This window comes from Sciurus vulgaris, assembly GCF_902686455.1.
Source record: "Sciurus vulgaris genome assembly, chromosome: 1".
Lineage (NCBI taxonomy): Eukaryota > Metazoa > Chordata > Mammalia > Rodentia > Sciuridae > Sciurus > Sciurus vulgaris.
Window position 1 is genome coordinate 62,152,333 of NC_136461.1, and position 15,550 is coordinate 62,167,882.

Here is a 15,550-nt window from a genome sequence, read left to right on the forward strand (position 1 = left end):
GGGCTTACAGTGACCCTGTAGGTTTTCAAAACCTCTTCTTTAAGGGAGAGATCAATATTAGCAGCACCCAGTACAGAAAATATGCAGCCCTAAACCAAATAGTCCCTAGGCAGATGTTAGCAACATTGATGTAATAAACAGAGAGAATGAGTTCAATTATTATCTACAGTATAACAAGTAGATTTGTCACACCTAGGTCGGTGCCATCACTGGTTGGTCGCAGTCGCAGAGAGAGCTTGTGGGCAAGTCAGCCACTTGCATCGCAGAGGTAGCAGGAGGGCACCCAACCCACCTGCCTTGTGGAGATCGGTGGCAGGTAGCCAACCTGCCCAACCACCATGCCAAAGACAGACACCATGACTGAACAACCCTGCCCCACCACCACACCAAGATTTGTCACCATCACAGAGTCAGCCAGAGGCTTCTTTATAGGCTGGTGCAGGCATTTTGAATTACTCCTGAGGGCGTGGCCATCACTGGAAGGGCAACTCCCTTCCTGAGACACCTACAGAAGGCTAGAGGACCTCTGACAAGACCCAGGAGCCAAGAAGAGGAGGTATTGAGAGACTCAGGACCAACTCAGAGGTACCAGGGAATATACCCACCTGAAGGCCACCACCCCTAGAAGGCCAGCTTCCTAGTGGAGCATGGCATTATCAAGTTCCTCCAAGACTTCAGGCTACTGAAGACTAAGAGGTGAGTTATTGGAAATCTACAGAGACAATATTAGTCAATAGAGGAAATCTGCAACAACACAGAGTTTCACTATTATACCTGAACAATATGAGAAAACAAGGGAAGAAAATGTGCCAAACAAACCTAGATGGTATAGCAATAAAATCCAATGATAGCATGGCAGAAGAAATGTCAGAAAGGGAGTTCAGAATGTACATAATCAAAATGATCAGGGAAGCAAACGAGGAGATGAAAGAGCAAATGCAGCCATTGAGAATGAGATGAAAGGGCAAATGCAGGCATTGAATGATCGCACCAATCAATAGTTAAAAGAGCAAATGCGGGAAGCAAAAGATCATTTCAACAAAGAGTTGAGATATTGGGGAAAAAAACACACAGAAATCCTTGAAATGAAGGAAACAATAAACCAAATTTAAAACTACATAGAAGGCATAACCAATAGGATAGAACACCTGGAAGACAGAACCTCACATATCGAAGACAAAATATTTAATCTTGAAAACAAAGTTGACCAAACAGAGAAGATGGTAAGAAATCATGAACAGAATCTCCAAGAACTATGGGATATCATGAAAAGGCCAAATTTATGAATCATTGGGATTGAGGAAGGCTTAGAGAAACAAAGCAAAGGAATAAACGATCTATTTGATGAAATCATATCAGGAAATTTCCCAAATCTGAAGAATGAAATGGAAAATCAAGTTCAAGAGGCTTATAGTACTCCAAATACACAAAATTACAATAGACCCACACCAAGGCACATTATAATGAAAATACCTCACATACAAAATAAAGACAGAATTTTAAAGGCCCCGAGAGAAAAGAATCAAATTACATTCAGGGGGAAACCAATACAGATATCAGCAGATTTTTCAATCCAGATCCTAAAAGCTAGAAGGGCCTGGAACAACATTTTTCAAGCTCTGAAAGAAAATGGATGCCAACCAAGAATCTTATACCCAGCAAAACTTACCTTCAGATTTGACAATGAAATAAAATCCTTCCATGATGAACAGAAGCTAAAAGAATTTACAAAAAAAAAAAAAAAAAAAAAAAAGCCTGCGTTACAGAACATTCTCAGCAAAATATTCCATGAGGAAGAGATGAAAACAATGATATAAATCAGCAAACGGAGAAACTACACTAAAGGAACAACCAAATAAAGGAGAAATCAAGTCGTGTCAAAAAAAAAAAAAAAAAAGAGAGAGAGACAAATGACTGGGAATACAAATCATATCTCAATAATCACCCTGAATGTTAATGGCCTGAACTCACCAATCAAAAGACATAGACTGGCAGATTGGATTAAAAAGAAAGATTCAACAATTTGCTGCCTGCAAGAGATTCATCTCATAGAAAGAGATACCCACAGACTAAAGTTGAAAGGATGGGGAAAATATACCATGCACATGGACACAGCAAAAAAGCTGGAGTATCTGTCCTCATATCAGATAATGTGGACTTCAAGTCAAAGTTAGTCTGAAGGGATAAAGAAGGACATTTCATACTGCTTAAGGGAAGCATAAATCAGCAAGACATAACAATCATAAATATCTATGCCCCAAACAGTGGCTATCCATATACATCAAACAAATCCTTGTCAATGCCAGTAATCAAATAGACGACAACACAATAATACCAGGTGATTTTAACACACCTCTATCACCACTGGACAGATCCTAAAAACAAAAAATTGAACAAAGAAACCATAGATCTCAAAAACACAATCAATAATTTAGACCTAACAGATATTTATACAATATACCATCCAACAAAGAGGAATACACTTTCTTCTCAGCAGCAAATGGATCCTTCTCTAAAATAGACCATATATTATGCCACAAAGCTACTGTTAGCAAATACAAGAAGACAGAGATACTACCTTGTATTCTATCAGATCATAATGGATTCAAATTAGAAATAAATGACAGAATAAAAAACAGAAACTACTCCAACACCGGGAGATTACATAAAAACACTATTGTATGATGTATGGATAACAAAAGATATCAGGAAAGAAATTTAAAAATTCCTGGAGGTAAATCAGACAAAGAAACGACATATCAAAATCTCTGGGACACTATGAGAAAAGTTCTTAGAGGAAAATTTATTTCATGGGGCGCATTCAATAAAAGAAGAAGAAATCAACAAACAACCTAACACTATGGCTCAAAGCCCTAGAAAAAGAAGAACACAGCAACACCAAAAGTAGAAGAAGACAGGAAATAGTTAAAATGAGAGCTGAAATCAACAAAATTGAAACAAAAGAAACAATCGAAAAAAATGAAAAATAGTTTGTTCTTTGAAAAAATAAACAAATTGATAAACCCTTAGCCACAATAACAAGGAGAATAAGAGAGAAAACCCAAATTACTAAAATTCGGAATGAACAAGGAAATATTACAACAGACACTATTGAAATACAAAACATAAATAGAAGCTATTTTGAAAATCTATACTCGAACAAAATAGAAAATCTCGAAGACATCAACAAGTTTCTAAAGACATATGAATTATCTAAACTGAACGAGGAGGACAAACACAATTTAAATATATCAATTTCAAGTAATGAAATAGAAGAGGTCATCAAAAGCCTATCAACAGAGAAAAGTCCGGGACCACATGGGTCCTCAGCCGAGTTCTACAGAACCTTTAAAGAAGAGTTCATTCCAATATTTCTCAAAGTATTTCATGATATAGAAGAGGAGGGAACCCTCCCAAACTCATTCTATGAAGCCAATATCACCCTAATACAGAGACACATCGAGGAAAGAAAATTTCAGACCAATATCCTTAATGAACATTGATGTAAAAATTTTCGACAAAATCTTAGCAAATCGCATACAAAAATATATTTAAAAGATAGTGCAACACGATCAAGTGGGTTTTATCCCAGGGATGCAAGGTTGGTTCAACATCTGAAAATCAATAAATGTAATTCACCATATCAATAGACTTAAAGTCAAGAATCACATGATTATTTTGATAGATACAGAAAAAGCATTTGATAAAATACAGCACCCCTTCATGTTCAAAACACTGGAAAAAATAGGGATAGTGGGAACATTCCTTAACATTGTAAAGGCCATCTATGCTAAGCCCATGGCCAATATCATTCTAAATGGTGAAAAATTGAAACCATTCCCCCCAAAAACTGTAATGAGTCAGGGATGCCCTCTTTTACTACTTCTATTCAACATTGTCCTCAAAACTCTAGCCAGAGCAATTAGACAGACCAAGGAAATTAACGGATAGGAAAAGAAGACTCAAACTATCCCTGTTTGCTGATGACATGATTATATATTTAGAGGAACCCGGAAATTCCACCAGAAAACTTTTAGAACTCATAAGTGAATTCAGTAAAGTAGCAGGATATAAGATTAGTGCTCATAAATCCAATGCATTTTTATACATAACTGATGAATCTTCAGAAAGAGAAGTTAGGAAAACTACCCCATTCACAATAGCATAGAAAAAAATAAAATACTTGGGAATCAATCTCACAAAAGAGGTGAAAGACCTCTACAATGAGAACCACAGAACACTAAAGAAAGAGATTAAAGAAAACCTTAGAAGATGGAAAGATCTCCCATGTTCTTGGATAGGCAGAATTAATACTGTCAAAATGGCCATACTACCAAAAGTGCTATACAGATTCAATGCAGTTCCAATTAAAATCCCAATGACGTACCTCACAGAAATAGAGCAAACAATCATGAAATTCATCTGGAAGAATAAGAAACCCAGAATAGCTAAAGCAATCCTTAGCAGGAAGAATGAAGCAGAGGGTACTGCAATACCAGAACTTCAATTATACTACAAAGCAATAGTAACAAAAACAGCATGGAATTGGTGCCAAAATAGACAGGTAGATCAATGGCACAGAATAGAGGATATGGACACAAATCCAAATAAATTTTCTCATACTAGACAAAGGTGCCAAAAATATGCAATGGAGAAAAGATAGCCTCTTCAACAAATGGTGCTGGGAAAACTGGAAATCCATATGCAACAGAATGAAACTAAACCCCTATCTCTCACCCTGCACAAAAATCAACTCACAATGGATCAAGGACCTTGTAATCAGACCAGAGACCCTGCATCTTATAGAAGAAAAAGTAGGTCCAAATCTTCAACATGTTGGCTTAGGATCAGACTTCCTTAACAGGACTCCCATAGCACAAGAAATAAAAGCAAGAATCAGTAACTGAGACAGATTGAAACTAAATAGCTTTCTATCAGCAAAGGAAACTATTAGCAATGCGAAGAGAGAGCCCACAGAGTGGGAGAAAATCTTTGTCACTCATACTTCAGATAGAGCATTAATTTCCAGAATATAAAAAGAACTCAAAAAACTTTACACCAAGAATAAAAATAATCCAATCAACAATTGGGCTAAGGATATGAACAGACATTTCACATAAGATCTACAAGCAATCAACAAACATATGAAAATATGTTCAACATCTTAATAATAAGAGAAATGCAAATCAAATCTACACTAAGATTCCATCTCACCCCAATTAGAATGGCAATTATCAAGAATACATGTAACAATAGGTGTGGGTGAGGATGTGGGGAAAAAGGTACACTCATACATTGCTGTTGGGGCTGCAAATCAGTGCAGCCACTCTGGAAAGCAGTGTGGAGATTCCTTAGAAAACTTGGAATGGAACCACCATTTGACCCAGCTATCCCACTCCTTGGCCTATACCCAAAGGACTTAGAATCAGCCTACTACAGAGATACAGCCACAACAATGTTCATAGCTGCTCATTTCACAATAGTCAGATTGTGGAACCAACCTAGATGCCCCTCAATTGATAAATGGATGAAGAAACTGTGGTATATATATATATACAATGGAATATTACTCAGCCATAAAGAATAATAAAATTATGGCATTTGCAGGCAAATGGATGCAGTTGGAGAATAACATGCTAAGTGAGATAAGCCAATCTCAAAAAAACACTAATAAGTGGATGATGATACATAATGGGGAATGGGAGGGGGTCAAGAATGGAGGAAGGAGTGACTCTATAGAGTGATAAGAGGGTTGGGGTTGAGAAAAAAAAATAACAGAATGAATCAAAAACGATTACCCTACATAAATGTATGATTACACAAATGGTATAACTCTACTTCATGTACAAACAGAGAAACAAGATTTATCCCATTTGTTTACAATAAAAATGAAAAAAAAAGTAGATTTGTAATGAGGTCTGTTGTTTCTGACAGTGGACAAAGAGGATGGGGAGAGGTGTAGGATGTAACTGGTAATGGGATAAGAAAAGAGTATATGGCAGTACTATATCATAGGAAGAGTGAAAGAGGAATCAAAAGAAACTGGTTGTTAGCATGAGGAAAGGGAGAAAGAGATGCTGAGGAAACAGGTAAACAAAAGGAAAATAAAGCCAGAAAAATACAGAAATGAAAACTTAAATTTTTTCAAAAAGGAGATAAAGAAATAAAATCTACGCTATAACAATTATGTACTATTCAAACTTCCCAGTTTTCAGTAGCCTGATGCATGAGAGTACCTGACAATGAGCTTCCAGTCTCCAGCTGGCATCTCAGAATGGGATTGGCCCTACCTAAAGATGGCAGCTTCCACTTCCAGGATCATCCAAGATGGCTGCACTGGTTTCCAAATGTGTTGGCAAATGGGGAGCTGCAGTGCCTTGCATGGGCACCAAGTCTGTGTGGGATGCAGTTGGTCGGGAAGGGGTTCCTGGAGGTGGGGTGAGGTTGGTTGGGCTGAGGGTTCTAGAGGTGGGGCACAGTCTGTGAGGCCAGGGACCCTGCCTGTTACAGCTATTGTCCCAAAATGGCAGCAGCCTTGTGTAACCAAATCTGTGGATACTATGACAGTGTATTTCCAGGCATCAACACGCAGCTGGTGATCCTCTGGTGGTCTGTAGGTGGTGTGTAGGCTACTGGAGGATGATAGGCAGGAGAACTGGTGGTGGTGATGGGTAGGTGAAAGACAGATGATGGGCAGGCAAGAGGCAGGCAAACAGGCAAATGGCAGATGATAGGCAGCAGTCAGTGAGCAATCTCTACTCAAGAAGTAGTCGATACGCTGGCAGACTGTGGGTGATTGAGGTGGACAAATGGGGTAAACAGCAGGGAATTGATAAGCAGCAAAGACTGCCTCACAGAGAAACTGATTTTCCTCTTCCTGAAACCCAAGTTATGGATTGACAAGGAACACAGTCTCCCTCTAGTCTGCCATCTTGGATCTCAATATTTTATATTTCTATTGTATCACATTATATAGTTCATGGTTTCTATTTCTATTATATCTCATTACATATCAGAATTTCCATGTGATTTTGATTTATACTTTTAAGGTTAACTTTAAAAACTATCAGAATTATTCAAATATTTTTCAAACAAGGCTTATAAAAACTATTGATTAGCTAATTTATAGTTAATTTAAAATAAAAAATAAAGTATCAAATTTTGATTATGCTAAATATTATAATACATCACTACAAAGTCTGTGATATTTTCTTTAACTTAGGTCAAATAGTGTATATCATTTTGAGGAGAATATAAAAATGTGAGTTAGAAGTCAATTCTTATCATGATTTTTCTAATTTTATTATTTGACTATTCAAATGGGAAAGAAAATAAAACATACCTTAATTTTTTTCTAACTAAAAAACCACGTATCCATCTTTGAATAATCAAAACTGGTGAATTATGAGCCAGAATTTTATTAATTCTTGAAATAACATTTTTAATGTTATTAAGCTCATCATTGTAGGTGGCTCCCTGTATAAAGAAAAGATATTCAATAATTTTATCTTTCATGAAATATTTTCCAAAAACCATTTTATACTTGGTAATATAATGGTATAAATAAACCCACAGAATATTCACAGGGTATATTCATTACAGGTATAATATTTTAAAGGATACTTTTTCACACAATGGAGTTTCAACCATAAAGAAAAATGAAATTATGGTATCTGCAGAAAAATGAATAGAACTAGAGACCATCAATAAGTCAAATCAGAAAGTTAAGTTCATGTGTTTTCTCTCATGTATGGAAGCTAGAAAGGATAAAGGAAAATAAAAGTGGGAATGGATCTCCTCAAAACTAAGGGAGAACAGTAGAGGAAAGGGATCAAAGGGTGGGAGGTTGGGAGTGATATGGGCCAAATTATATTGTTATATTGTGTACATGTACAAATATATAACAATAAATCCTATCGATATGTACAACTACAAGGCACCAATAAAAATGATAAAATAAAAAATGCATATTTTTATTAGAGAAAAATATCAAAAATTAGAAGCATCAAATAATTTCAATGCTACGTGTATACAACATGCCAGATTCTTGATAACTTTCTTCATTCAAGGTGCTTCTTTCAATGTGCTAACAAAGGTAAAATTTTGTCTATATTCATCTTATTTTCTGAAAAGTAGCAATATAAACTGATATTCAATGAAAGTCTGCTGATCACCCTAAAGAAAACTGATATGTGTTAAATTCATAAAATAATTCATAGTAGTTCAAAATTTTGCTTAGCTGAACTATAATTTGAGATGCTTTTATTGGAACACAGCACATTCCTTTGGGAAAGATATACTTCTAAGGAAGATATTTCCTACAAGTCTTTAGATTTGAGATCACATACCCACTATATCTCATTGATCACTTGATTGGTTAGTAATAGTTCACTTTGGGTTTGCAATAGAGAAGAATACATTTAAAGGATGAAATTTACATTTACTAGTTTTAAGGCACCTATCATGAAGATTATCAACACTTTAATATTCAAAATATATACCTTCTCCTCATGTACACCCAATCACCTATGTGCTGCTTGAAACAAAAAATCACAAAGTACTGTAGATTGGTATTACTTTAGATTTATACTTTGGAACATTCATTACTGATTACCAAGTTATTTACTTGACCTTATCTTACTTCCATTTTCAACAGTAGTAAAATCCTCCTGATATCTAAATTAATTCCTATTCCCTTCCAATCATAATATGAATACACATTATTGCTGGGGCAAATATTCCAAAGTGCAAATCTAAGCAAATGGCATTCTAGCTTAATATATTTCTTTGACACCACTGGACGATCAATTCCAAATTTCGTGATGTAACAGACAAATGGCCTTCATGATCTAGTCCTTTTCCTCTCTTATCTCCCTTTGCCTCATATATAAGAATTTTTAATCTGATAATACTTAACCACTTAAACCACCATATATCATCTGCTGATGAAACCTCAATGATTTTTTTATACAGTCCATTCCACTTTCTTGAATTACCCTCCCAACAGTTTGTCTCAATATCTTAGTTTTTTGGAGAGTCAATTTCTTTCTCTAAGAAGTTATTGTTGGCATTGATCTGAAAATGACATCTTTCTACAACATTATCCTGAGTGATAACTCATATTGTCACACTTGACACTGTTGAATTTTATCTGAGTCCTATAATCCTGGAAAACAGTGAAAGTTGAGGATTTCCTCATCCCTTTGTTTCAATTTTGTGCATAGACGCACCCTTCCTCTTATGACTGATTTGCATAACATTCATGGATTCCCCCCTTCTGTACCTATGTAATGTATTACACAAATTTTCCAGATTCTCGTTCTTTATCTGTTAGTGATTAGGTGAACTGTTTTGTCTCCTGATTTATTGGAATAAAATGCTTGTTGTGCCAAATATTAGTTAAGATTCTCCCCTTCCCTACGCCTGAATTTGGGTCCTCCCTCAGTCCAAGCCAACATACTGTATCTGCTTATATTATTTTTGATTATGGACTAGACAAAGAGATTAGATTCTCTAATCTTACTTTCAGAAGAGTCAAATATTCTCTAATCTTACTTTCAGATCAAACCATTTCCCTTTATTTCAGTTCACTCTTTCCAGTCTTGCTTACTCCTTCCTTGCAAAGAAAAACCCTTTTGGCTAACCCTTAATGCCTTTGCAAATCTTGTGGTAATAGAATTCTTCTCAACCCTCTCCCTCTCCCTATGGAAAAGGCCCTGTTCCTCACTCTTCCTTTCCAAGTTCTGATTTGTTTGTTTTAATTTGACAAGTTTATGCCATAAAACAATTATTGGTCTATATTTACCATATAGCCTCAGCAAGTTCAACCAATTTTTATTCTATATATCTAGGACTAAGTCAGTTTTTGGTTTATAATTGACATTTGGTCATCAATTGATTATTTAATCACTAAGTAATCAGCATTGTTGACCTTCAAGCTGGATTTAGCAATGTCAATCAATTCTTATAATTCAATTCTTTTACTGAGCTACAATCACATCACACTTTTAATGTTTCTTTTTAGTTTTTATTTCTCCATCTGTATTTCTTCTTACTTCTCTGAAAACCATTTAAACATTTTTAGAACTTAGATGTTCTTTGGATTTTTATCTATTTGCTAACTTTCTTCACACTACTTCTTACTGCCTCACATTTGCAGATTATCCATAAATCAGCATTTTCTGTCAGAAATTATCTCCTAAATTACAGACCTATAAATTGAATTTCCAATTCCATTTCTTTACTTCCCTATCAAAACTTAAATAGTTATTTCCCTCATTTAGACCAATATAGTATTAACTAGTCATTAAAACTATTCATCTTGGAATTAAGTTGTTTAACCCACAGTCCTCTTTCTCTTTCACTCCTTTCCATTAAACTATTCCCTTAATTCTATCAAATAAATATCTCTTCAATCTGTCTCCTGTACTGCATATACACTGTACCAATTTATTAAATTATTCCTTATAAACTAAGGCCCAAACTGTTTTAATAGACTGCTCACTACTACCCCATGTTATGCTTTGGATGTGAGGTGTTCCCTGAAAGCTCACATGTAAGACGACACAAGAAGTTTCAGAGAAGAAACAATTGGGTTGTGAAAGTCTTAACCTAATCTTAACTGATGAGATTAAGGGGTAACCGGAAGCAGGTGGGGTGTGGCTGGAGGAAGTGGTTCCTTGGGGGCATGGTTACGGGGTATATATTTGGAGAGTGGAGTCTCTCTCTCTCTCTGTTTCCTGATCACCATTTGAGCTATTTCCCTCTGCCACACTTTTCCTCCATGATATCCTACCTCACCTCAGGCCCCGAGGAATGGAGCTCCACAAAGATCTCTGAAACAGAGAGCCCTTAAATAAACTTTTCCTCCTCTACAATTGTTCTGGTTGGGTCTTTTAAGTTGCAGCAACAAAAAAAGAGCTAACTAAAACACCCCACCACTCTGTTAAAAAAAAAAAAAAATCTAATTCAGAGGCCTTTAGACAAGGCTGAGCCTGGGATCTGGCACTTCAAACTCCTTATGTGAAAACTGAAACTCAATGTAAATAATAAATGAAAATCAAAATTATTTTTTCTTGCTTCTGCTACTGCTTTTGTGTGTGTGTGTGTGTGTGTGTGTGCTATTTGGGATTTAACCCAGGGTATTTACCTCTGACCTGAACTTCATCTCCAGTACTTTTTTTTAAATTTTGAGACAGGGTCTTGCTAAGTTGCTAAGGGGCTCTCTAAATTGCTAAGGCTGGTCTCAAAATCACAACCCTTCTACCTCAGCTTCTGGAGTCACTGGGATTACAATCATTATCCATCTCTGCAACCACTCTTCTCCTCTTTCCCCTCCTGCTGTGATCTGATGCTACTCTAATTCATGAATCAGGAAATGTTCACACAAACTCTGCAAAAGTTAAATAAAGGCACTGACAGATCCAGTATCTGCCTGATGAAGGCTCATTTCCTGGTTTATAAGTTATGTCCTTCCACTGTGTTTTCAAACAGTAGAAGGAGGAAGGGATATCTTAAGACCTCCTATATAAAGGTATTAATCTCACCTTCATGGTCTAATCATCTCTCAATTTCCTACCTCCAAATTCTATCACACTGGGAATGAAGTTTCATTTTGAGGGAAGGTTAAACATTCAGACCATTGCAAATCTCATCTTTATTATATCTTTGAAAAAATCTTACATTATGTCTAGAAAGTACCTCTAAGAATTAATTTAAAAAATGTATAATCTTTAATAGTTTTAGTATAGAGGAGATTCCCACAAGTCTTCATGTTTCTTTGTATTTGAGCTCATGGTGTTTATGTGAGGCTTAGGAAAAGGAGAGGGGAGGAAGTTTGACTGTTAGGTATATAAAAGTGCATAACTGAGCAAGAGAAAAAAAGTGAAGGGAAAAAACACAGGAGTGGAGGTAGATGACTACGCTCAAGTAGTCCTGATCACATGCAATTCACATCAGAATCATTAAGCTCACACGTTTACAGCACAGCCCTGCTTCCCAATGAGTCATAAATGATCCCTTCTCTTTAAAAGAGACATGTAGAATAACTACCAGTTATGGGCAGTGTTAATGGACCTTCTAGGGAAAAAGTAAACTTCAGACAATACTTAAAATTTCCAATGTCCTAAAACAATTATCTTTTAAAATGCCAATAAAGATATCACTGCAAACTTGTACAAATGCCATAAACCATTTTATATCTAAAGGCAAATGGAAGTATAATCTTTCTAAGGAAAAGTATTGCATTTCCTCCACTACAGGAGTGATGTCTCCATATAAAATCTGACTAGGTTAAATTCTAGTTCTACCACTTGTTAGTCATGCATTATAGCATAAATAACTCATCTATCCCCCGTTTTCATCATCTGTAAAAATGCAGATAAAATTGGTACTATGTCACTTGTTCATTGTGAAATGATTACAAAGCAGTCACAATAGTAGCTGAAACATTTCAAGCATCCAAACTTGTTATCTATCAGCAGTTTTATAGAATTACTTAAAATTACATAGTGTTTTATATTTTTTAAGGGACTTCAATATAACTTACCATTTTTGATATTCGAAAAATTAACATAAAGGGAGGTATATTGAAAGCAATTTACAAAAACTAACAATGTAAAATTATGAAATCAATAAATTAACTATAAAAGACACAGTACTAAAGTTTTCAATTCAATGAAAAACACTATTGTAATCTTGGCAAAGAACATGGTTAGGCAGGAAACTATCAACAATCAATAAGATAAGTGATAGTAATGATATATCTATACTCAACAATTGCATGGAAATAGAACAGATGGTATGAGTTCTACATAAATTTGGGTTATTAACCTATGACTTGTAAATAATTTTCCTAATCTGTTGCTGGCCTTTTCGTTTTTTGCTAATTTCCTTTTCAGAAGATTTTAAGTTTGATGCAATCCTGTACATTCATTTATTTATTCATTTTTTTCTTTTTGCCTGAGGGGTGTTACATGAAAAAAAAAAAAAAAACTTACTGCCAAAGCCAATATCAAGGAGCTTTCCTCTAATGTTTACTTCTATGAGATTTATGGTTTCTGGTTTAGGTTGTGATCCTCTGTCCACTTTGATTTGACTTTTGTCAAATAGGATAAGATAGGAGTCCAATTTCACTCTGAATGTAGAAATTCAGTTTTTCTAACACTATTTATTAAAGACAATAGCCTTTCCCATTTTATCATCTTGGTTTCCTTGTTGAAAATTAGTTGACACTATGTTTGAATTAATTATTTGACTCTATGTGTTTGGAATCTTTATTTTGTTCACTGGTCTGTATGGCTATTTTTATGTTAGTATCATGCAATTTTGATTATTAGAACTTTGTAATAATATTTAAATCAGAAAATATGGTTCTTTCAAGTTTGTTTTTTGTTTTGTTTCTCAAAATTACTCTAGATATTTTGGGTCCTTTGTGGTTACATCTTAGGATTTTTTTCTATTTCTGTGAAGAATGCCATTTGTATTTTGATACAGTGCACTCTGTATATTACCTTGACTAGTATCTATATTTTAACAATATTAATTCTTCTGACCCATGACCATGACTATCCATTTATTTGTATCATCTTTAATTTCTTTCATTGTTGTTTTAGAGTTTTTAATATACTTGCTTCCTTAGCTAAATTTATTACCAAGAAGATTAATTTTTGAAGCAAACATAGATATGATTCTTTTATTGTTTTATTTTTCAACCAGGTTATTCATTTTATGTTTATAGAAATGCCACAAATTTTTGTTAACTTTGTATCCTACAATTTGACAGAATTTATTTATTAATTCTAACAGATTTTTGGAGGAGTCTGGGGTTTTTCATAATGCAAAATCATGTCATCTATAAACAGTGACAATTTGATTTTTTTATAATTTGAATATACTTTATTTCTTTCTCTTGCATCATTGCTCTGCCTAGGACTTCCACTACTACATAGAATAAAAGTAGTAAATGTGGGAATCCTTACCTCTACCAAATGTTAGAGGAAAAGATTCCAGTTTCTTGCAATTAATTATGCCATTAACTTTTTTTTTTCATAAGTGGCCTTTGTTATATGGACAAACTGTCCTTCTATAATAAAACTGCTGGATTTTCATCAAGAATAGATGTTGCACTATGTTGAATGCTTTTCTGGGTCAATTGACATGATCATATGATTTTTGTTTTTTAGTCTTTTAATGTGATGTTTAACAATGTGATATCTCACATTGATTGACTGGCATATATTAATCCATGATCACATATCAGGGATAAATCCACTTGATCCTTTTTAAAAATATTTATCATTTGTTCTTATTAGTTATACATGACAGTAGGACGTATTTTGACATTATACATATATGGAGTATAACTTCTCATTCTTCTGATTGTACATGATGTAGAATTACATTAGTCATATATGCACATGGAATAATAATGTCCAATTCACTCTACTATCTTTCCTATTCCCAATACCCCTCCCTTACTTTCATTCCCCTTTGTCAAATACAAAGTACTTCTATTCTTCCCTCTTACTTTTCCAAATGAATTTCATGACTGCTTTTTCTATTTATATAAAGAACATCATTGGAATTTTCATAGGAACTACATTAAATCTGTATAACATTTTTGGTAGTATAGTCATTTGGACAATATTAATTCTACCTATCCAAGAGTATGGTAGATCTTTCCATCTTCTAAGGTCTTCTTCAATTTCTTTCTTTAGTGTTCTATAGTTTTCAATAAGTCTTTCAACTCTTTCATTAGATTGGTTTCCAAATTTTTTTTTTTTTAGGCTACTGTGGAATACAGAATCATGTACTTGGCAAATGGGGATAGTTTGAGTTCTTCTTTCCCTATTTGTATCCCTTTAATTTCTTCCTTTTATCTAGTTGCTCTGGCTGGAGTTTCAAGGACTATGCTCAATAGAAGCAGTAAAAGAGGGCATCCTTGTCTTGTTCCAGTTTTTAGAAGAAATGTTTTCATTTTTCTCCACTTAGAATTATGTTGGCCTTAGTTTTAGCATATATAAATTTTACAATATTTTACAATGTTCCTACTATCCCTATTTTTTCTAGTGTTTCAACATGAGGGGGTGCCATATTTTGTTCAATGCTTTTTCTGCATCTATTGAGATAATCATATGATTCTTATCTTTAAGTCTATTGATGTGATGAATTAATTTATTGATTTCCATATGTTGAACCAGCCTTGCATCCCTGGAATCAACCCCACTTGATCATGTTACACTCTCTTTTTAATATGTTTTTGTATGCAATTTGCTTGAATTTTACTGAAAATTTTTGCATCAATGTTCACCAGGGATACTGGTCTGAAGTTTTCTTTCCTTGATGTGTATTTGGTTTTGGTATAAGGATGATACTAGCTTCATTTGGAAGGGCTTCCCTCCTTTTCTATTTCATGGAATAATTTGGGGAATATTGGTGTTAATTCTTCTTTGAAGGTCTTGTAGAACTCAGCTGAGAATCCATCTGGTCCTGGGCTTTTCTCAATTGGTAGGTTCTTGATGTCATCTTCCATTGTATTGCTTGAGACTGA

General features: G+C 34.7%; 1 protein-coding gene across 1 annotated transcript in view; it reads right to left on the minus strand.

Moving 5' to 3' along the window:
• Positions 1 to 15,550, minus strand: part of LRRIQ3 (leucine rich repeats and IQ motif containing 3) — a 192,055-nt gene that overhangs the window by 139,818 nt on the left and 36,687 nt on the right. The window contains exon 4 of the mRNA XM_079129002.1: positions 7,343 to 7,476. Coding sequence (XP_078985128.1) covers positions 7,343 to 7,476 — 134 coding nt within the window. The remainder of the gene's footprint in view (positions 1 to 7,342; positions 7,477 to 15,550) is intronic.